The sequence below is a fragment of the Pseudochaenichthys georgianus genome, chromosome 20, assembly GCF_902827115.2.
Source record: "Pseudochaenichthys georgianus chromosome 20, fPseGeo1.2, whole genome shotgun sequence".
NCBI lineage: Eukaryota > Metazoa > Chordata > Actinopteri > Perciformes > Channichthyidae > Pseudochaenichthys > Pseudochaenichthys georgianus.
This window is the reverse complement of record NC_047522.1, coordinates 3,171,236-3,193,695: the sequence shown is the minus strand read 5'-3', so window position 1 is coordinate 3,193,695 and position 22,460 is coordinate 3,171,236. Positions and strand designations below refer to the sequence as shown.

The 22,460-nt window shown below is 41.6% G+C and overlaps 2 protein-coding genes and 1 non-coding gene across 3 annotated transcripts in view; 2 read left to right on the top strand and 1 right to left on the bottom strand.

Moving 5' to 3' along the window:
* Positions 1-3,279: 3,279 nt before the first annotated feature.
* pex2 (peroxisomal biogenesis factor 2) lies at positions 3,280-10,470 on the bottom strand. Its single transcript, XM_034108742.1, has 2 exons — positions 10,407-10,470; positions 3,280-4,803 (listed from the first exon to the last, which is right to left on the bottom strand). The coding sequence occupies exons 1-2, from the start codon at positions 10,408-10,410 to the stop codon at positions 3,830-3,832; spliced, it is 978 nt and encodes a 325-aa protein (XP_033964633.1). The 5' UTR covers positions 10,411-10,470; the 3' UTR covers positions 3,280-3,829.
* Positions 10,471-10,636: 166 nt separating this feature from the next.
* Positions 10,637-22,460, top strand: part of LOC117466023 (trichohyalin-like) — a 45,610-nt gene continuing 33,786 nt past the window's right edge. Inside the window, exons 1-2 of the mRNA XM_034109152.2 lie at positions 10,637-11,129; positions 13,340-13,489. Coding sequence (XP_033965043.1) covers positions 10,905-11,129; positions 13,340-13,489 — 375 coding nt within the window. The 5' untranslated portion in view covers positions 10,637-10,904. The remainder of the gene's footprint in view (positions 11,130-13,339; positions 13,490-22,460) is intronic.
* On the top strand, positions 11,175-11,256 carry trnal-uag (transfer RNA leucine (anticodon UAG)). Its single transcript has one exon. It is a non-coding gene; the product is annotated as a tRNA-Leu (tRNA).

The window sequence follows — 22,460 nt, the reverse complement described above, 5'->3', positions numbered from 1 at the left end:
TTGTGCGATAATATTGCCCTCTGTATGATGCAGAAAAGTGCCATAATGGACAATAATTGTACAATGTTCTGGTGCATATTTTACCATATGACCTCTTTCCAGCCACGATCCGTGTAGGCTATGATGTCGATGAACGTGACGTTTCAAACACTGTATTGTTCAGCGCTTTGAGCACCAGGAAAAGCGCTATATAAATGTAATGTATTATTGATACCAATATAATTTATTTCTAATTACAGTGGTTGATTAAGTCTTCCACCAGATATGTTTTTATAATTTAGGATACATAAGAAAAGATTGATGCAGTAAAGCAGGATATATAATACTACGTGTTTATGAGTCTCCCCTCCACATCTCCGTCTGTTTGCATGCTTACAGGATACCTTTGTTTCTGATGTGGAGGAGGATACAGCCTACATCTCAACTTTTTTAGCAACATAACCTTTATTGACGTGTATCATGAGATGCAGGACTTATTCCTTGATCTTTGTATTTGTTCTTTCTACCTGCACATATTGAGGTGAACATATAGAACCTATATAGATCCCAAATCATCCTGAGTCTTGAGAACAAAGAACAAAAGGCCAACTTCTGTCTATTCCCAAACCAGCGCTGCTCCATCTTCTCTGAAGGTGTGAAATGCAACCAGACAAAACCTCAACACCACGATAAAAGCTCAGGAAATTACTTCCTTATTTTAGGAGTGATTGATTGTCCCCCTGACCTGTTAGACTGAAGAGGTGGTTAAGAAGAGGAGGCAGACTTAGATAATTGGGCCCGGTGGTATCCTAAGCCCGGCAGGTGTTGAAAGAGCTCTCATAGCAGATACCTGGAGCGGCTGCAGCCCTGAACTCGAGCACACCTAGGATTTCACTACCTTGGAGGAATTTTGGCGTTTTATGTTTGGCATGTCTTTTATTGAATAGATGAAATATGAGAAATGCTTGCAGAACCTATTGACATATTGGACATGCCACAAGAAAAACACATACAGGTGTCAAAAATCCTCTGAGGTGTCAACAAATAAATGTTTTGTTTCATCTTTTGTTGGCATGAAAAGAATGTCATTTGCTCTTTGAAAGGGATGTCAGGTGTTAGAAAAATCTCCCCATTACAAGAGGGGTGTAATTCCCTTATCTGTTGAAAAGTAGGTGAAAGCTTTCACCAGCAGAAGGATCAGAATTAGAATTGTGTTGAAGCATAGGTGTTTTTCCTCTTTAATTTCATTAGTGATGCATAGGGCTTTCATCGTTCTTCAAATCATTTCAAATGAAGAGGTAAAAGCTAGGCATAAAGTTAAATGATAACATTCTTTCTCAGAAAAACATATGCATGTACGAATCAAAGCTATTGTACTATCCTTATTATTATCTGCGGGCCAGGGGCAATGTTCCAATTAAATAATACCACAGATGGACCATTCGGCAAGCGTGCACACAAACTAACTTACAATAGGTATAGTAAAGTACCCGGTATTACCGAGCCAAGAGAAGAGCTTTTTACTTTAAAACTATTTAATCAGGAAAATCAACGCCTCACATCAAAGGAATGGAGATGAGGGACAAGACGGATAAAGAGGCTCATCAAAGAAGGAGATCTAGTTAGGGATTCAACGCCCTAATTCCCTTTCTCTTAAAACTTTCGTCAGAGGGGGCAAAGGGCCAATTTGCTCCCTAAATGGCTGCGTGTGAATGGGCAGATTGCTTTGCATAGCCGCTGGGAATCGGGGCTTCTTCCTCTTTTTATTCTCCACACGGAGCCTGTGAATTAGAAAAGATCCAAAGACAGATAGGCTTAACGGAGCCCTAGCTACCTTCCTTAAATCCAGAGCCCTGTTCCAAGTTCCAACTAATTCAATCCATGGCCCTACTCAATTAATAGACTTTAATGCACTGTTTCTTCTTTATCTTTTCCCTTTCCTGGGGATTGGGGACTTCAGTTGGACTAATATCTGCAAAAAGGTTTGGATTGTAAATCTGCCTGAATGTTAAGACAATGACATGTCCCAGCGGCATTACGCCGATCATATATGCATCCTTAATCTCAAACATCTCCTTAATCTCGCTTTCTGGGACTCGCCGTACATGAATGTAATGCAGGGCATAACATATTGACAAATAGTCTTCCCCGTCTCTGGCTCTGTATGCATTGCTGTAAGATTCATTAGTCAGAATGTCCTTGATGTGACAGGACCTCCGAGTATCCATACGATGTTCTTTCCATAATGTCAAATCAATCATCATCTAGGATTGAAACCCCCCCCTTAAGGTGTACATTTTCTTTTAATCAAACAAGGGGCTTTTTCTCTACTTCTATGCGCTCTAAACCGTACGATTCATTAATTTTCACCAAGGACATATAATATAGCACATTTGCTCCAAAAACCTGCGGAAGTTCTGGGAGAAATAAAGATCACATCGGTCAGTTTCATAAATATTTCAACATCAGCTCTGGCAGTACACCTTTATTCTTCAAGGCATTCATGCACCTCATGAGGACCAATATTTAATGCTATCCTCTCCACTCAACAGAAACATTAACCGCATCTGAGTGCAAATGTGTGTACGTCTGTCTGAGCCGGCAGATCTGAGACCAGCTCTGCGCAATAGGCTTTCTATCACGCCTGCAGTTCCGATTGATCGTCTCGGCAATCAGCAATTAAGCCCTAGTGATCAGAGCGGGAGAGGGGAGGAAGGGGGAGGGAAGAGGAGGTGGGAGGTAGCCCCCTACCCCACCCGGCTCCTCTCTTGTCAGCCCAGGAAAGGCTTCACTCAACTGGGGTGCGTTTGGCCCGGGGCTGGGCTCACTGGTGGAGGTTAACTCCAGCATAAATAAGCATCTTTGGACTCATTACAGGGATTAGAGAGTAATTCGCCTGCGAGGAAGGAGATGGCTGCCAGGGTTTTGGTACAGTTTACTACAGTCTTATAGGGGCGAGGGCCCTGGAGATTACAGAGGGAGAGAGATGGAAAGGCAGGAAAAGAGAGAAAGGCCAAGGGAAAAGAGAGGCTGGTAGTCAAGTGTGTGTGTGTGTGAGAGAGAGAGAGAGTCAATCCAAGCCCCCGGCTGCCCCCTTGATCTTGAGCATGTTGGGGTGCTGTGAAAACGGATAATGGGAGTTAGAACGACCGGGCCTGTCTAGAGAGAAGTGTGCTGATTGTTATAACTTTCCCTCATCTCTCTCCCCTCCACTTAACTAAACAAACACCCAAGAGGTAGCACTCTATCAATTTTAATGATGTTGAAATACAATTTAGGCACAAAATACACAACAAATGCTAATTTGGCCATGATGAGAGGCATCAGAAATTCCTCCCATTATTTATTCAGCTGACTTTCTGCATTTTTCATCAGAACAAATATTCCCATTTCAACAAATACACACACACGTGCTAACACACCGCCAATTTGGAGCATAAATCAACACTTTCCCTCATCAAATATATGCTCTGTGTGGTTCTCTGCAGTCTGTCCAGTGCGCCCAAGACAAATAGTTCTGTCCCAAGTCCAGCTGGAGAAACGTTAGGGCCAGAGGATTGTCAATATATGCACACATACATTAAACATAGCAGGTCTATGTGTGTTCAGGAAAGACACTGACATCATAAAGACTGAATTCCAGTCATAAACTCATGCATGTACACCTCGTGATTCTCCCAAGCACCTCTTTTTTCATGTTTTAATATACTTTACTAGACATTCTCATATTATAATTGTTCAATGCATTTTCATCAAAATGTGGCACTTTAAGATATCAACATTATTATACAGTTAGTCATAAGTCATTTTATTTCAATCAGCATTTTAATTATTATAAATCCAAATACATTCACATGGCAACCATCTCCACCTCCATCTTCAACGGCTCAGGCTGCCCGGCTTCTGCACCACATTTGGGGCAGGTGAGGTCGGGGTCTGCAATACTGTGTGTTTTGATGCAGTAGTAGCAGAAGACATGTCGGCAGCCCACCGTATGGGGCATGGTTGGCCACTCTCCACACAGTCCGCACTCTTTCCACACCCCTTGCTCTTCCCTGCTTCCCCTCCTTTCTGTGCTGTCTCCCCCTGAAACCATCGAGAACACCTTTGCTTTCAGTTTCCTCGTATTGATCAGAGGTAACAGGAAGATAAGGAACTCTGCGAAGCCGTGCCACAGCAGCTCGCGGTTCATGTACTGGTACGTTACGTCCCGGACCACGTTGGGCTTGCTGAAGGCCGCCTGAGCTCCCACAATCCTTTCAGCCAGGACAGGATGGCGACCTTTCCTTAGGAACACGAGGAAGTTGATGAGACTTGCGATCTGTGTGATGCTAGAAACAAGGGTCAGGCTGTTGCGGAGACCCTTTTGGAGGAAGCCACTGTCTACTGCAGACGCTGCTGAACTCAGACTTTGAAGCAGGCTGTAGGAGCGTTCCTGCAGCCAGCGTGGACCCGCAGTGAGCAGCGCCAGGCCCAGCTTCTGCCTGCGAGACAGAGGTCTGTAACGGGGAGACGTAGAGAGGGTGTTGTGGTACCGCAGGCTCAGTAGAGACTGGCCCACAGTGGCACTGTTAGAATAGAGTGTGAACCTCCACAGGAGCAATTGGAGCAGAGCCCTCAGTTCTGGCTCCAGTGGGGTGAGCAGGCCCGGCCGGCAGTAGTGGAAGCACTGGGAGAACTGGGTCCATACCAGCTGCTCTAAGGCTGTGTCTAGTTCAAGGGCATCCAGCTGGCTGATGCGCAGCACTGGGGTCTGCGGGTCGACATCACTTCCTGGACTAGAGCTTTTAGCTGTCCTTTTTTGGTCGTCCTCGCTTTCCAAACCTGCGGGGAAAAGATAAATGTTAATCGTGTTTTTTCAGGAAACAGATGTAACAAAGGAGTACAAAAGCTATCCAATAAGCTATCCCCAATGACAACAACACTTATAACAAATATATAAAAAAACTACAACCTTGAAATTCATAAATGTCTGATGACTTAACATATTTAAATACTTTAATACTGTATCTATTAAAGGCAGGGTCATGAGCAAAATATACACAGAGGCAAAACTATTAAAAGGACAACTGGGTTGTTGGAGGAATGAGGCCCCGGAGGTGAGGCCCATCCTGTTAGGAGGGTTCTTTTTCTTTATACATAGGAACGGAAATCACTTTTCACATGTAAAACCCGTCCTTAATGCAACCTTTGAGCTGTGCAATGCAGAGGAGCAGGGGGTCTTAGACGGCTCTCTCCAGTGTATACACACACAATCCCAAGCACGCACACACACATAGAAACACACACGCAGGAGGCGAAGCCCAGGGGCTCTTGGTGCCTGCTCCCTCTGGAGATAGGGGTGTGTGTACAAATCACATCACTAGGGATTAGGCTAACGGCACAGTCTCTGGTACACCGTAAACATCTGCCAAATGTGGAACAATTTTCCTCCCCCTAGAGTCGACTCCATATGGGATCCCACCATTGTGACGTCTGGGCTATTTTGCGCTGCATACGTTTAGGAAAGTGCTCACAGTTCCCCCAGTTTTATCTGCCCTTTCCTCAAATGAAACGCTTAAGAAGTGGGAGACTAACTAACGCAGGGAGAGACAGAGCAAAAGGCCCAGAGAGAGAGAGAGAGAGGGAGACCGAGAGGCCTTTTCTGACAGTGGCTTTTGTGTCTCACTGAACAGGATTTGTCACGAGGCTTTAAAAGAGATTTCAGCCGGGTAAATATGGCAGTTTTGACAGAAAGAGAGGGAGATGATGGTCACTTTAAACGTTTCTTGAGGTAAAAAAAAAACATTCTTATATACGGTGGCAATGCTCGGGTTTATTGTGGCGCGCAGGACCATCTGTGTATTCATGATGTTTCAATAGAGCCAGGATACACCGTCCAACTAAGTTAGAATTAGCAAATGAATGAAAAAATAGTGAATTCACGCTGAAGTAAGCAGGTGTGACAAATTCATTGAGCTTCATTTGAAATGCTGCCATGTTTAGTGACTAGAACCTCGCCTGTGACGGAAGTGGAGTTTGGGTTTAAAAAAAAAAAAGTGGAGGTAGTCTGAATGTGGATGCTCAATAAACACACTCTATTTGTTTAGTTTAATCTGAAAGTTTTTCCTTGATGGGAGAAAATGTGCAGATTATGTGCCTGTGTGTGCGTGTGTTTGTATGTCATGGGTAGCCTTGATCTATGCAGAGCTCTAATACATAGCCAAATGAATCTATCAGTCCACGGTGTCACACACACACACACACACACACACACACACACACACACACACACACACACACACACACACACACACACACACACACACACACACACACACACACACACACACACACACACACACACACACACACACACACACACACACACACACACACACACACACACACACACACACACACACACACACACACACACACACACACACACACACACACACACACACACACACACACACACACACACACACACACACACACACACACGTGGTGGAAATCCCCGTCACAGCAACAGCCCTCTCTGGAGAGCAAACCCGGCCGGGTCCAATATCCTTTTGAAAGCCTTTTATCGAGCAGTTTACAAGTTATGAATGAATATGTTTTATTTGGGGAAACACGGTATTGACAGCCACCTATCAATAGTAATGTGACTATTGTCAAGGGTCTGTCAATATTAATGTAATTATGATGTAGAGGGATCAGAGGGATGCCGGAGTCGGGGGCCAAGTAACATCTCCTGCCCACTGCCATATCAATAGCTGGGATTGCTATTGACAGCTTCCCTTCAGACTTGCAGCACTTGCCAAATATATAACAAGCAGACATTTCAGTCAATGCCGGGCTGCCTATAAAAATTAAGCATTTTAATTTACAGCACTTTTACCGTGGACAGCTGGAAATCCATGTTCCTTATGTAATAGTCAAAAGTCAAAGTCAATGGCAGTGTTTACAGAGCACGGTGTGCGATAGAGGACAGATCGTTGCACACAACATGTACACACAGATACAAGCGGTGACTCTTTCTCTGATGAATTCACTCAGACACACACCTGAAGTGATACATAGAATTGATACTTTTCGCGTGGGTCAGCCAACCAGAGACAAAATGCCCTCTTTTTGAAAGGAGTTCACAAAAATTGACAAGACATCTAGGGTCTTCATTTTTGGACCTTGCTTTTCTGTCAAAGCTGTATACAACACTTTAAAAAAAAACATCTTCCTGCTTAAAAGTTATTTTTGATTCAGGTCAGATGAGAGGGTTTTGTCTCCCCTTGTTCCCTTAGCCCGTGCATCTTGTTCCGACAAAGATAGCACACTGACTCAAGGCTGACTGCCGTAGCTTACAGCCAACAGCAACAACAATATCCAATCTAACAGGGAACACACAGCAACACCGCCTCAAGGGGAAAGGGGGCTATGACCAGTGTGAGGAAGGAAAGGAGAGGAAACAGAAGCGTACGGAGCATCAGACGGAAGCGGCACAGCTGCACCGAGTGCTCTGGTAATTAGACAGCGAGCAGTAATGACAGCTAACAAAAAGATGGATAGATAAAGACAAGTGCTTCAGGAAACCTCTAAGCTACTGTCCACTGATACATTGAAGAGAAACTGGGGGAAATGATAGCTAAGGAGAAACAATGAGAGAGGGGAAAACAGATAAGCACAGACCTCTCCCCCTGAGCTGACCTTGAGACTGACGGTCACAATAAAGGAGGAGGGAACCTTCCTAAAGCACAGCCACGCTGAGGTGCATCCAGGGAATAGCCTATAGAAAGAGGAAGGATGCACTTTCTTCTTGACCTTGGCTTTGGCGTCTAGGGAGGGGATGAGGGTGTTTAGGGCAGACTAAAGACTGAGGGATGCTGGGAAGGTGGCGTATCTCTGGGGTCTTTTACTGCAGGGGACAAGGGCTCTGAAGCTGCTAACGAGGCTATCAGTCCATGCCATTCGGAAGCTATGCGTCCAAAAGTCTCAATTTAGCTGCTGGCGTGGTGCAGGGCTCAAATTCCTGAGCACTTAGCAATGGTTGTTAGCATAATATATTTGCTGAAATAATGCATAAACGTTCTCTTGGCCTTCTATGATGCTTGTAGCGAGAAATAGGCTATGCATTGGCAAAGCATGCTGAATTACAACTTTACATTTTCTTCTCTCGCTCATGTAAATTAATTTGTGTAAAAGCTCTAGTGAATAAAACCTATTTCTCCGAGCACCCCGTGTCATTTTCCCCCCTCGCTCCCTCACTTTATTGCCCTTCTTTCGCCAGGAACGAGAGCAGGCCTATTAGCCACGGCCTTCTAATGTCCTCACTATGAAAACGGATGAGAATGTCAGATTAAGAACTTTTAAGAGAATGATGTCATGCTGCAGACCACAGGCATTACGGGGACGCTAAGATTACCCAGGCGGTAACCAGACTAATTGTTATGAGTCTGTTTCATGAAAAATGAATGTGTGCAAATGCACAGAGGGGTCTTCAGGCTGTGTGTATGTGTGTGCGTTACACACTAATGCTTTATCAAGGCTCTCCCCTTTTTGTAATCACCCAAGACTACTCCGAGCCACGGGGTGAGGGCCAAGTTAATGCCTGAATGCAAAAAAATACACATCAGTTAGGAAAGCACGTCTGACGTAGGGAAAAAAAATGTTCTCTGCTAAATCTGGTTTGCTCCAGAGGTAAATTATTTAAGAGAATTAATTGATTTCATGAGTAGGAAGGTTGAGTATGCTAGGGCTGTATGAGTAATAAGTACAGGGGTTTGCGAAAAACAACTTAAAAAGTAATGAAACATTTAGAGGGCAGAGAGGCACAATGAACGTGGTAGAAAAAGGGGAACAGCTAATAAATGAGAGAACTGAAGTTATGTCTTTCTTACTGAGAGAGCACTGTGGTCTCACCTCATGCAAATACAATGTGTTGTACTGAGGAATATTTGATCAGCACATCTCTTAGCTTGTGCTTTATGCATGAAAGCATTTTTCTGTTTTTTAATCTGTGCAACAATTAAAAAGTGAGTGAGAGTAGAAAATTCGACATTTACCGTCCTGTTCAATCAATGAGAATGGTAAAGCTACTGCAGGCTCAACATGTTCATAAAGGCACAACACCATGCAGTCATAACACACTGTAGAGATGCTACTTTAAGGAATCCCTCATGTATATCTATGTTTCAATCACTTTTAGGAATTGGATTGCTGCCGTTGAAAATGTTACTCCCAAATAACATGCCAACATGTTATACTGTTACGTTGATTTCACTTTAAAGATGTGCCTTCTGGCAATGTACACAACTATGATAAAAACATACTGTGATACTAACAGACACTGAATATGATGTATATAATTTAGCAGGATTAATTGAGCATGCTGGAGGTTTAGAGAACATCTGTATGAATTAGCAGAAATACAACTGTGTGCACTGTTGGTCAGAAAAAACGTTTGTCACAATGTATGTGCAATATAATTTTACTAAAACTATAACGCTAATCCGTCAAGCGCACAGATAACCCCCTTGCCTTTATCACTTGACATCATCCGGAAACTGTAGCCCATACAATGACCTTATGCCCCCAGAGTGAGATCACAGCCTAATTTAACTTCAGTGACTCTCTTAAAAACACACTCATTACACTAAGTGTTTAGCACCACAGACAAACGTCTATACGCCAACCTCATGCAATCAGCAGCTCCACATTCCCCCTCATCAGGACATTGTCTTTTAATTTTTTCAGCCCATGCCCATCAGTCTTTGACAACAACAAAACCCAAATCTGCTCCATTTTGATAATAAGGCAAAAGCATTATGTGATAATCACAGTAGGGATTAGGTTTTGGCAGAGAGTGCAAGAGCAGTGCAGTCAAAGCCAGTGCAAAGGAGAGATATAGCCATGAGACAGATAAGGGTAGAGGAGTGATGATTGGGATGAGAGAAATGAAGAGCAGTCTCTTGAAAATCAATAAGTTCAACTTTGCCTTGAATCTTAATGTGGAAGGTTTGGATCTCTAGCACTGATTATTTAGAGGAATAATGGAATTATGTGCAGAGCAGTAACATACTCTTGAAGGTAAACACACTCACAAGGTTGCCATCTAAAGTTGCAGTTGCGTACATACACCTGGAAGTGGCTCGCGATGAATAATAATGTCCTCGTTTGAAACGCATGCACTATAGCCTACACATTGACAGACATTGACAATCGATTTGATTTTTAATGAAAACATGCAGGCAAATGATACTCCTAACGCGTCAAACATACAACACTGACAGCAGAAAGCAACACGCAGGGGATAATATTAAACGACGAGTCTTTACATCGTTTATAAAAGCAGATGTTCTGCATTTGAGCTTTCCGTAGAACTAACACGGTATTCAGGAATATCATCCAGACTTTAATGATCGCTAAGCAAACAACTGATCTGTATTTACCCATTTCTTTTGGCGAACTCAACTCAGTCCTCACTGATTAGAAGAAAACAATGTGTATTTCCGGGTTGTGGATGTAAAACCCGCCCCTTAAAGGGAAACCACCAATAGTGTGGAGAAACGTCACGACTATGAAGCCAAAGGGTAAAAATGAGCCAATCAGATCACGCAGCGGCACTGCAGCGGCAAACTTTGGGAGGGAGTGTCAGTGTGAGTGGAAATAAGTCTGTTAAAGTCCTCCGTTGTAGTAACGGCAGATAGCGACCAAGTTGTTGGTGAAGCCACGGTAATTAACATAAAACCACACATATAATGTCTTACATGCACTTGTTATGCAAGGCACATACTTGTTTCAGTTGGCGTCACAGTTGTCAGGCAATGTAAACTATAAATATGTGAACAGTTTGAAGCAAGCGTGGCAAGCAGTCATTAAGAGTGTTAGCTAGTTAGCTTAAAAAGTGCGTGTACTGTAGTTGAGCCACGCTGAAAACTTTCACTACCATGAGCAAAAAGACAACTTCACCGGAGTCAGGTGAAAACGTAAAGCTTTTGGGACATGAAAGTGATGATTTGAACCTGCCACCTCCCCCAGAAGAGAAGCTGGAAGTTTCTATCTACGACTCAAACAACATTAAACAGCTTGTAAACGAGTTCAAGGGACTCCACGTGCAGAGATTGACATGTCTCGAGCTGGACACCACTTTAAACAAAGAGGAACGGCAGCAGGTGAGTATATACCTGACGGATAGAGCGTTTGTATCGTGTCTCATTGGTAGTGTGGCCGAGCGGTCTAAGGCGCTGGATTTAGGCTCCAGTCTCTTTGGAGGCGTGGGTTCGAATCCCACCACTGCCATTATTATCGTTTAAGTTTCTCGTGATGACTGATATGCTCACTGTACGACATCAAAACGTCTCATTATCGACAACTAGTTATTGTACTTGTCTGTTTCCATCTAGATGAAGACACAATATTTTAAATGTCTCATAAGAAATCAACAAATATTGACCCCATAGTGATATTCTGTCTTGAAGTGACAGTTAAGTCAAATTATTTACAAGGCAACCTCAGCAGTGTCCTAAGTTAACTTTCCAGGGTTTTGGACCCCAGATTTAATTTGAGTCAACAGCATACATTTCAAATAATTGTGGACCCCATTCAGACTCAAAGTATCTACAGGAAGTGTATTTTCTGCCTACATCTATTGTCATTAGGTTATCATCCATCCAATACAAATCAAAGCGCATCCTGTCCACCGTGACTTGGCCATCAGAAGATGACCTCTGTCCCGTCAGACAAATGACAGGAGGAAGCGCAGGGGTGCTTTCATAAAGCCGCAGCACTTGTAACAGGTGGCAAATTGCATTATATTTCCATCTGAGCGGCAGAGATCAGGAACACAGATCCACACTCATATTTAAAAAAGAGAGGTTTCTAATCATCAGGCTTGTCATGTGACATCATTTAGCGACAGAATGTAGCCTGTGTGAGCTGGGCTGTGCATCAAAGGAAGTGTAACAAGGTTTGGGAGATGGGTTTCGGTCAGCCGGCCCCAGTCTTAACAAGGTTACATGTTTAGAACCCAGGAGCTTCCAAGTCCTAAAGGTTGATATGGACAATTAATCACAAAGCTTGTCCATTGAAAACACAAAGCCCATTCATCCATGAACCCATTGTAGGTTTATGATGTTTCCTATTTTATTCGAACAACCTGCAAATTAAACAATTCATACAAAGTATTTTTTCTTATGCTATAAGGGTCGAAGCTGGCAGGCTTAAGGAGTGTTAAGAAAGACATGTATAACGTTTGTAACAATATTTTTTGCCCACAGAAAAGGTTAAGCCAAACAGAACTTAACCGAGGCGATGCTCACTAAACTTTGACTAAATACAACTGAAAAGACTAAATTGGCCTAACGTTTTTTAAACAAAGTCTTAACTTAAAGGCAAAAACTACCAGCGAAACTATAAATAACATAGAACAGAAGGGTATGTTTCTCAGTATATACTGTTTTTTTCCAGCACCAGCAACCTCAGCACTGGTAACTTTAAGAAATAGAAAAATAGAATGTCTTAAGGCAAACTTATCTAAAGACAAACTAAGGTGTGTTACTCTCCCTGAAGCTAAACATCAGTGTTATATAACGCGTCAGGGGACGGTGCAAAGATGCTTGTTGACTTCTTTGGCTTCAGGGGACAGACGTTTATGAACACAGATGTACTGGGGCTCCTCTAAGGCAAAATAATTCTGAATTTAAGAAGCATTCCCTTTTTATGTTGTATGCGTATTAATGTTTTTACTGATATAAAAGACTGACCTAGAAGAATGCACTGGAAGCTAGTAAGTAAGTCTTAGGAAGAACAGTGGGCTTTTGTTTCTGACAGTTACCTATGCTGTAATAATTGTTGATGTCCAAATTAAGTTTTTATGCTCTTTAAAAAAACCTATGAGACTGACCGTTGAGCGGCCCAACCAAGCAAGGAGGAAGAGGCAGAGAGTTCAAATATAACCCCGTGTGGGCATTTATTCCTCATGGACACATGATTCACAGCCTCAATATTGCTGTCCACATGAACACAGTCAGCACCAACAAGGATCTCACACACACTACCAGGAAACACAGAGCCTAAATACACACAGACTAATCAACCAACAAGACACAGGTGAGGGGACACACACAGGGCACCAGGTGAACACATTCAGGAGTAACAGACATGGGGAAAGGGAAACACTTTTCAAAATAAAACCACATGTGCAATAGTACAAGGCTCGAAGCCGTCAGTCCACAGTGACGAAGTTACCTTTGTCACAAAAGCAAACGGGAGTTTTAGCTTGTCAGGGGTATGACTCAATAACAACTGCTTAGTACTACTGTCAGCATGTTTAAACCCAGCAGACGCACCAACGTTTGATCCCTCTGTGCTGTTGTTCTTGCAGAAGAAAGTGAATTTCCTGTGGTCTTATGTGAATGACCTCGTAGAGCAGAACCAGGTGCTGGCCGAGACCGTTGAGGATCTGCAGAAGGAAGCTGACAATAAGGTTTCCTGTCGGGGAATGAAGCTCCACGCCTCAGATCCCATCCTGAACGTAAGGTGTTATAAATGTTTTTATAGCAATTTGGTTCAATTAAGTAGTTCACCTGGAAAGAGTATTTTCATTGTCTTTGATATTTCTGTTTTACAGTCTTTTGATGCTATTCATTTCCTTTGTCTTTAAGAGATCTATCTGAATGGATTACACGCAGGGTAACTTGGATACAAAGTGCTTCAAAGTATACTGTACATATTACCACACTACACACATCAATAGTCTCCTGGTGGTCATACTACAGCAAGCAGTTTGGAAGAATATGCTTTTGAATAATTTTGGGGAATATTTATAATGTAACATCTTCAATAACTATGGCATCATCTTAAATAACTTTACTAATATACAATATATTTCTACCAAACTCACTATTTGCATTGTTGTTGTTAGCATCTGGTTAGTGAATTAATGGGAAACCCTAGTTTGTACATGTTCAATACATTTGTAACACTGTACACATGAACGTTTCTTTTTTCGGTTCACCAAAAAGGAAATCTCACTCCAAGCTGAACTGAAATGTTGGCAGCCCTGATTTTAGCTATATCTCTGACAGTGAGGTTATGTTCTATTTTTTGTCGGAGACCTCATGAATGTCCCTTGAATGTCATTTCTGTTGTTTAATATACAAATCTATTTTGACAAAAAAGAATCGGAATCGCAATTCTTGACTTGGTATCGAAACCAAAATAAATTGGTATTGTGACAACACTACAACCTTAACATTTTTTAAATCTAATCTTTACACCCTGATAATACCGAGAGTCCTCTTGAGTGTGCATATATGAATAAAGAGCACAAGAACTTGAAAGCATAAAGTAAAATAAAGTAGAAACCTTTGAAAGTTTAACAACAGGAATTTTTTGCAAACTCAACTTTTATCCTTGGGATTTTAGAAAGTCAGGTATTTGGTAATAAGTGAAGCAGCGTATGTCAAAAGGAGGACATTCCTAATCATAAACAACATCTACAAATAAACAAATACCAAAATACATAAGCATGGCAGAATTAACACAAAAGAGAGAAAACGACAAAGCAAGTTTAAAACGGAATAACAGCTCATGGCTTTCTTTGCTATGCTGCTGTATCTGCCTCCAAGAACATTTCTTTGTGTGCGCTTCTCGAGGCCAAGGCATCTTTGACTTTAGAGAATTCAATCAGCGGAGATCAGACCCTGACTGTGGTTAACAGTTAAGACCATGAGAATCCCTCATTGTTTACACAGAACAATATCAGTGTGCAGAATATTGGCAATGTAGAAAAGCATTAAGGACGAGCCTGGAGCCACGCAACAGTTTCTGTTTTTAGTGCCTCGCGCAGTTGTGTTATATGACTGCATGTAAGCTGAAAAAAGTCCTCTCTTATTATTTCTTAAGTCTGTGGACATTTTCTGGAGGAAACCACACATTATTATTCATTCTAAGAAGAGTGGAGGTGGGAAGCTTACATTTGGTAACGCAGAAATGCTTTACCAAATGTATTCTTTTGTCCAAGATTGCATCAACACAAAGCAGGACCGTATGGACATCACCACTTGATGTAGTGGCCGTAAGGTATTGTTATAGTTAGGCCCAGGCTTCATTCAATATTCCCCCTTGAGTGAATTTTGCACACAGAAAAATAATTATGGCTTTTATCCATCAAAGTACTTATCTGCTTTTATGGAGAAGGTCAGAGGGCTTGCTTTGTGTGCTCTGCGCCGGTCTCAAAGGCTCAGGTAACATAATATTTTGCACTTCGCAACTCAAAGCTGTCCATTTTAGCGTTCTGAAATTGTATTTTCCTCAATGACAAATTGCTTAATCAAAACGGAAAATAAATCCTTGGTTTTCTCTTCCATAGTGTTTTTTTAGATGCCTTTTACTTAATAGTGTGTACAATATTTTCCTGCAAACTATATCACAATAGATGCGTTACAAATGGTAAGAATAACCAAGACCTTTAAGAGTTTTCACATGTTCACTGTAATTGAATTGTCGGCACGTCACCAATTTATTTAGCTCTTTGGCGGAAGAAAATACAGCGAAAGAGGAATGGGTGAGAAAAATGTGGAAATTGATAAAATGAAATTCTCTCAGCTCCTTTTGTTCATTCAGTTGCACAAGTTCGTTTAGCCACCAACAGACACAGTGTGAGCGAAGTGTTGCCGTGCTATCGACCCTGGTTCGGCTTTTGAATCTCCATTTTCACCCGTCTTAAACAATGCTCTCACTGTCTGTTTCGGTTACTTTGTATGTTTTCAGGGTCTGGATTGGTAAACAAATACAAATAAATGGACTCCTTCACTCAACAGTCTATTAGGATAGCCAGGGGACAACAGTGTGTTTCTGCTCTGATGTCCATAATGTGAAATCCAATCAAATGAAGAGCATTTAGAGCTACTTATGGAACGTTCCACCATGTAAACGATGCAATGAGCTCTGTAATAGGAGCTTAGCTAACGTCTGATTGAATCGTAGTGTATGGTCTTGTTGATGCACAATAGGGTTGAACTGTAATGGACACTAAACAGAGTTTGTTTTGTGGTCATAATATCATGAAATCCAAGGCTTGTGTTCTCTGTTCTAGACTGCTGCAATTAGCCTGTTGACTATATGCCATCCATCCAAGGACAGATGTAGCATCATCATGTTCCCTGCATACTTTATAACCCTGAATTAAATAGTACTTTGAGAATTATACGGAATGTCTATGTTAACCTGTGGTTACAGGAAATGCTTTCAGTACGCATAAGTTCAGTTCAATATTGAAGTCATAGGAACAAAAGTTATGACTCTACTGTCCTTACCTGATGAACCCCACCAGCTTCTCCCTGGTCAAACTTTCTTTAGTCATTCCATGCCAAAGTCATTGCAGTGAACTTTCATTCATCCTGTCATGTTTCATTGACGCAGGTATTTAAGGATTATTAAAAATCATAGAAAGTTGTTCCAGTTGCAGATAGACTCTAAAACAGCGCTCAGAGTATCTGTACTCGTGTTAGGAAGTAGACTCCCAGTCCTTGCGGTGCTCTTTCCAGTATCACTTTCCATAGCTGGCAGATTTTCCAGCCAATGCAAAATGATGGAATAACTTTCTTTGTCTCATTCGGTTACAATAAAAATCATTATTATGAGTGCTGAGGAGTTCCTCAAAGAAATGTCCTCTGGTTTATACTCTTGTTGGTCATTTTGGCATCTTAAGGATTAGTAATAATATAATACAATAAAATAGTGATGTTTTTTCCACTTGCGTTCTTCCAGAGAGGTCAAAGTCACAAGAGCAGCTACAGAACAACTTAGTGGCAAGGATTCAGTATCGTGCTCGAGGACACTTTTGTTGGCCAGATTGTGGGTTTCAATGAGTGGGAAGATTAATAAAGCACCCTCGTTTTGAGACATATAAAATAGGGTAATGTTAATAACATGGCTCAGTCGGTAGTTGTAGGTTTAACTCTTTAGTCCAGAGCTTTCTGTTATCATTTGGTCCTTTTTAAGTCTTTGGTAAGGTATGTTTTTTACATCTCTTACAGTATCCTGGCTTTTTTGCACATTTTGTTTGTGTGTGTGCACATTATGTGCAGTCTGTGTGTCTATTGGGTAGCTTTCTTAATTCCCAGAGTTTAGCCTCTGGCCTGCGGGGCAGTGTGGGGGACTGTGGAGGCCTGAGGGGGATCAGTGTAGATCAGAACAGATCAGTAGGGATCATTTGGGATCACTGGCCTTGTCTTTGATCTACTCATCCTGCCATCTCACCATTCCCACACAATTCTCAAATGATTACCATACCAGGAATATTCAAACATGTTAGTAAACACATTTTTCAGACTGGAGGCGTGTGCTTCTTGCAAATCACATTTTCGATGCTTGTTAGCTCTTCTTCTTTATAAAAAACAGGGCTAACTACTTAAACCTAATTTATTTTGTCTTATTTGTATCCGAGGAGAAGCAAATGGCTTATAACAAGTGTCGACTATAAATTTACTAACTGAAAGTCGGGAAAGTCTCCAGCTGTGATGAGAGTCTCCAATTTTTGGTGCGATTCACAAAGTGACTATTTATGACATTGCCCATAAACCACAGAACAGGGGCTATAAAAATGCTCCGGAACCAAATGAGAAAATTGGCCTCATGACTTAATCCATGCTAATGAGGACATCGTTTTTCCTGTCACGGGGAGAAACCCTCCAGAGAAGCTCTTTTAAGAGCCATTTCAACTACGCAGTACATAACAAAATAAGTAACTTATGGTGTAGCTGTTGGAGGAAAACTTTAATGGAAATAACAAAAACAGCCTTCTTCCAAGGACGACCACAGCTTTTAGAATTGATACAGTTCTCAACCACACATCATCCGGATGCATTGAGAATAACTGCATTTCATTCAGCCACTTGGAATAAGTGCGTTTAACCATGAAGAGAATCGTGCAGGTACAGAGACGAACCTTTGTAGGTGCTACTGCATCGGCTTCACAATAAGCCACGCCTTTCTAAATGCTAAGTACAAAAGAGAGCCTTTTTGTTTGCCAAGGTGCGGTGGATCCAGATGGGTTTTAGCATAGTTAAAAGTCGTCATTTTGTTTTATCGTCACACTCGCAGAGAGGTATTTGGGAGCCGATTGGTGCATGTGCTGGAGTGTATGGTTTAGTTATTTTCTGGGTGTAGGAAAGGCCTGATTCCTTCACGGCCTCGCAGGCCAGTACAAGTGTCTTGAAGCGGAGGAAAATATGTGGCATTTTCTCAGCAAGTTAAGTTCTAATAGCATTATTGGTATTTGATTAGCTACAAGTGATCTATATTAGAATAAAGCTGGCTACCTTGTAAGCTCTTCTTGTTTTGGCCGTAATGCAAAAAGGCAGTTGCTCCAAACCTGGCTGACCCTGTGTAGACGTGAGGGCCTGGATCAAGTCAATGAGAGAAGGTGGAAACTCAATTCAGGTCTGCATTCAAAACAGTCCCTGAACTCTTTGACCTTAACCAGTCTCTTCCCCCCCCCTTCCTCACACACTGAAACACACACACACACACACACACACACACACACACACACACACACACACACACACACACACACACACACACACACACACACACACACACACACACACACACACACACACACACACACACACACACACACACACAGCATGCTTGGGGCAGAGCTGGTGTGAGGGTGAGAATGAGAGAGTGGGGGAGGTCAGGGGGTTGCGATGGTTGACTATGCTAATGCTGTTGTTAATGACTTTGCTGTGAGTGATAATTGATCGCGTTCATTACCATATTAACTTCTCTGCCCCCACCCTATCCAGAACCCCCCATTTCCCAGTCTCTCCCCATGCAGTAATGGATGCCCCCGTTTGATCCTTCAAATAATGAACTAATTAGCTTAATTAAAATCAATAGAGGTGCCAATACCGGGTTAGACATCTCAGGGATGCCGTCTCTATCTGCAAGGGGAGGAATTTCTGAAGGAGTGGGTGAGGAAGGATGGATGTCGGGAAGTAAAAGGAGCAATACATACACATCAGGAATGGTGGGAAAAGAAGGCGAGGAGCTGAAGGGAGAAAAGCGAGACTAATACACATTTTTAAGCAAAAATGCAGGTTTTTCCAACACAGGAAAAACTGCTATTATTTGCGACAGACCCTTTTTCTTGCTCGTAAACTATTTTGACAGTCAGTTTTTTTCTGGTGTATCGTAAACGCGTAGGAACCCAGGGTTAGTAAATATTAGAAAGCAGAGTTGATGGTGTGGATGAGTTTTAAAATAACTTATTTTTTCTAGAGTCTTATGGCTTTTAGAAGATTATTTTAATTGAAAGTTAATAAATTATAGTAATGGTCCAAATCCCTTTTAACGATGAGCTTTGATAATGAGCTGGAGCTATAAATACCTGTAACTGCTGCAGACTCATTTGACCCGGACATTAATGTGGATTGAAACCTGTCCCACTGAAGACAAAAGACAGATTTGAGTGCTTCGTATGTTTTTTTTTGTCCAGTGGGAAAGGGACTAGTGGGGCACAAAAAAGGACAAACAGAAAAAGACGAACATGTTATTAAGAAATAGAATGAGAAAAAAAAGAAAAGGTGAGGTGGGTACAAACACAAAGAAGGCGTAAATGGGATGATGGAGTTGCAATTTCTATGATGGTTAAATGTACAAATTAGTGGACAAGGGCAAAGACAAGAAAGCATGAAAGAAAGAGACAGAAAATATCAGAGGAAAGGAGGGAGCCACAGAGAGGGGGAACTAAACGAGAGAGAGGGAGAGAGGTTCCTAATGCTGATTTATGAGTGCTTGACGGTCGTTAGCTGGAATAAATGGCTTGAAGGAGTGGCTGCAGCATTACTCCCTGTACAGGATACTAAGTGCATTGTAAGGTCAGCCATAAGGCCAAACTTACATATGTAGTGCTCTGCCCTTGTAAACCTTTGTTAATATATCAGCTACAGGATGGGACTGTAACTAGTCCATCTGATACACCCGGATGACTGCGACTCCCTAACCTGCATGCTAATACACTTTGATTTTGAGACCAAAGTTTAATGGACACAACTTTTATAGTTGGACACACAAATCAAACACACCTACTGTGTTTGGTGGTAACGATTTGCTTTTGCCAGAAAATGTATTTAACAAGTATAAATTCCCATGATTTGATATCTTAATAAAATATTTATATACGATTGATGACTCGGATGATGATTCAGAGTCTTGTCCAGGATTGCCTCTGCTCTCAACATTAATCTTTGCTAATAAAAATAATAGTTATTTGCCCCCACTGATACAGGTTATGCTAACGCTTAGCATTTTGTGCTCATAAAAATAATCATTATTTGCCGCTCGCTACAGTCCATGCTAATTCTTAGCATTTGGGGCGGTATCTCGCAGAATTAACTTGCAAACCATTAGCTTCTTCCAATAGACAGAGGTGAAGTTCATAAAAAAAGGTTATCATGCAAATGTTTTGCATGTTCTCTACACAAGGCAGACATCTGCCATTGTGGGTTAGGTATATTTCCTCATTAGGTTATAAGAAAGGTGTATTATATGGACTTTGTGTCTCCTTGAACCCTTTTAGTATCAAGTCTTGCATTGCTGTTGTAAACACAACTCCACTCTGCATATTTCAAGATAGGACAATATCTTTTTTCAGAAGATTTCATAAGAAACGAGAATGTAGAATTCAAAACTGAATAAAATGGTCTGTGTACGAATTGTACATTGTTGTATGTTCCGTGCCTTTAAAGTATATTTTCAATATGAAACACACGCTGCATATAAGGCATTAGATGTGAGTATGTTTTTCCTGTAGGCTATCATCATAGTTGCATCACTTTACACTTGCATCAAGCTCACTCTGGACACAATTAAAGTCCACATTTTTAGTACACTCACTATAAACATGCATCTCATTCTCTTGACATAGTAGAACAAGACGCTGGCGTGTTACTTCTAGTCACCATCACCACGAGTCGCATTATCTTTTTTTTTCTTTATATTCCTCGCTTTCTGTTGTGATCTGGTGACTCACGCACACATGTTCCTGCTTTAGTTTGTTCTCCTCTGTTGCTTTCAGTTGACCTAGCTCCAGACAAAAGGAATGGAGGGGAGCAGAGAAATGGAATGATTGCGTAAATGGAGGGCTATTTTCAGATAGAAAAGAAACAAGAAATGCAAAAGTGAGGTGGGGAAAAAAGAGCAGGGAAAAGAAGAGGCGTGGGTGAGGGGCAAGTCGATGAGACAGGAGGAGACAAGAGAATTTGACGAGGTTGGAGGCTGGAAACAAAAGGCAAACAAAAGTAATTCACAGCGATTCTGTGAAGGACTATTGCTGGAATGAATTTGTTTCCCTTTTTCTTTCATACAGTAGAAGCACTGATTGCATTTCTACTTTTAATATTACCAGTCTTCAAGTACTCTTTCTCGTATTGCTCTGCCACTTCTGCTGTCTTTCCTTCATGTTTGTCTTAACTGAGTGAGAAAGCGAAGTGATGTGATGCAACATCCATGTAATGGTCTCTGTTTTGACCATTACTTTAAGCATAAAATATGTAGTAAATGTCTAGGAACAACTAGATGTGTATAAAGTTATGCACATATTTTATAACAAGTGTTTCCAATTTGTTTTAAACATAGAAAACCCCCCCCATAATTTTGTATATGCAATGTATCCTTTGATGGAAATATTTAGCCTTTGTGATGTGTAAGAGTTGTGGTTTTATGTCAGAAATAGGTTTTTACACAATTTTAAGTCATATTTTTACGTAGATATTTGTCATTTTTAATTAGATGAGGGGTTATAGTCATCAAATGTCAAGTTATCGGAACACAAGCTGAGTAAACTAAAGCAGGAGTTGAATTCCTTTGGAGAATTCCTGGTGATACTGCTTTACTTATTGTTTTGTACTGGTTTAAGTCGCCTTGCGTGGGATTCACGTGGGAAGGTTGCTTACGTAGTAGAAATCCAAAAAATAAGTACAGAAATGTTCCGACATTTTCCGATTCACCAAACATTGCGTACCGGCGAGGAAAGTGCGTACGACACTTCCTACGCCGGTTTCCCTTTTATAAATCACAATCGTCTCGAAATGCGGTGCAGCTTTTGCGTAACGCCCATATTTGCCTATAAATAGTCAAAGAAACGCCCATTCATTCATTCATTCTGACTGACTGCATGAAGAAGATCGCAGGAAATGACGACAGAACAGCTAAAAAAGACATCTCACACCGTGTCAGATTGTGGTTATTTTGGGGAGGTGGAGATGAATCATATTGTTCGGTGGATGCAGTTTGAACCAGAGTAGCAGCATGGAGGTCGGATCGTCACCAAAATAAATAAATAAGTGGTCCGAAAAAGGTTAATGACAAAAACAATACACAAAGCCTTCCTCAGGCAGTGTGTTTGTACCGGGGACAGGAGACCCCCCTTGATGAGAGACTGTAAGAAATGATCGGGGAATTCCTCCGGAGTGGAGTCATGACAACTGGAT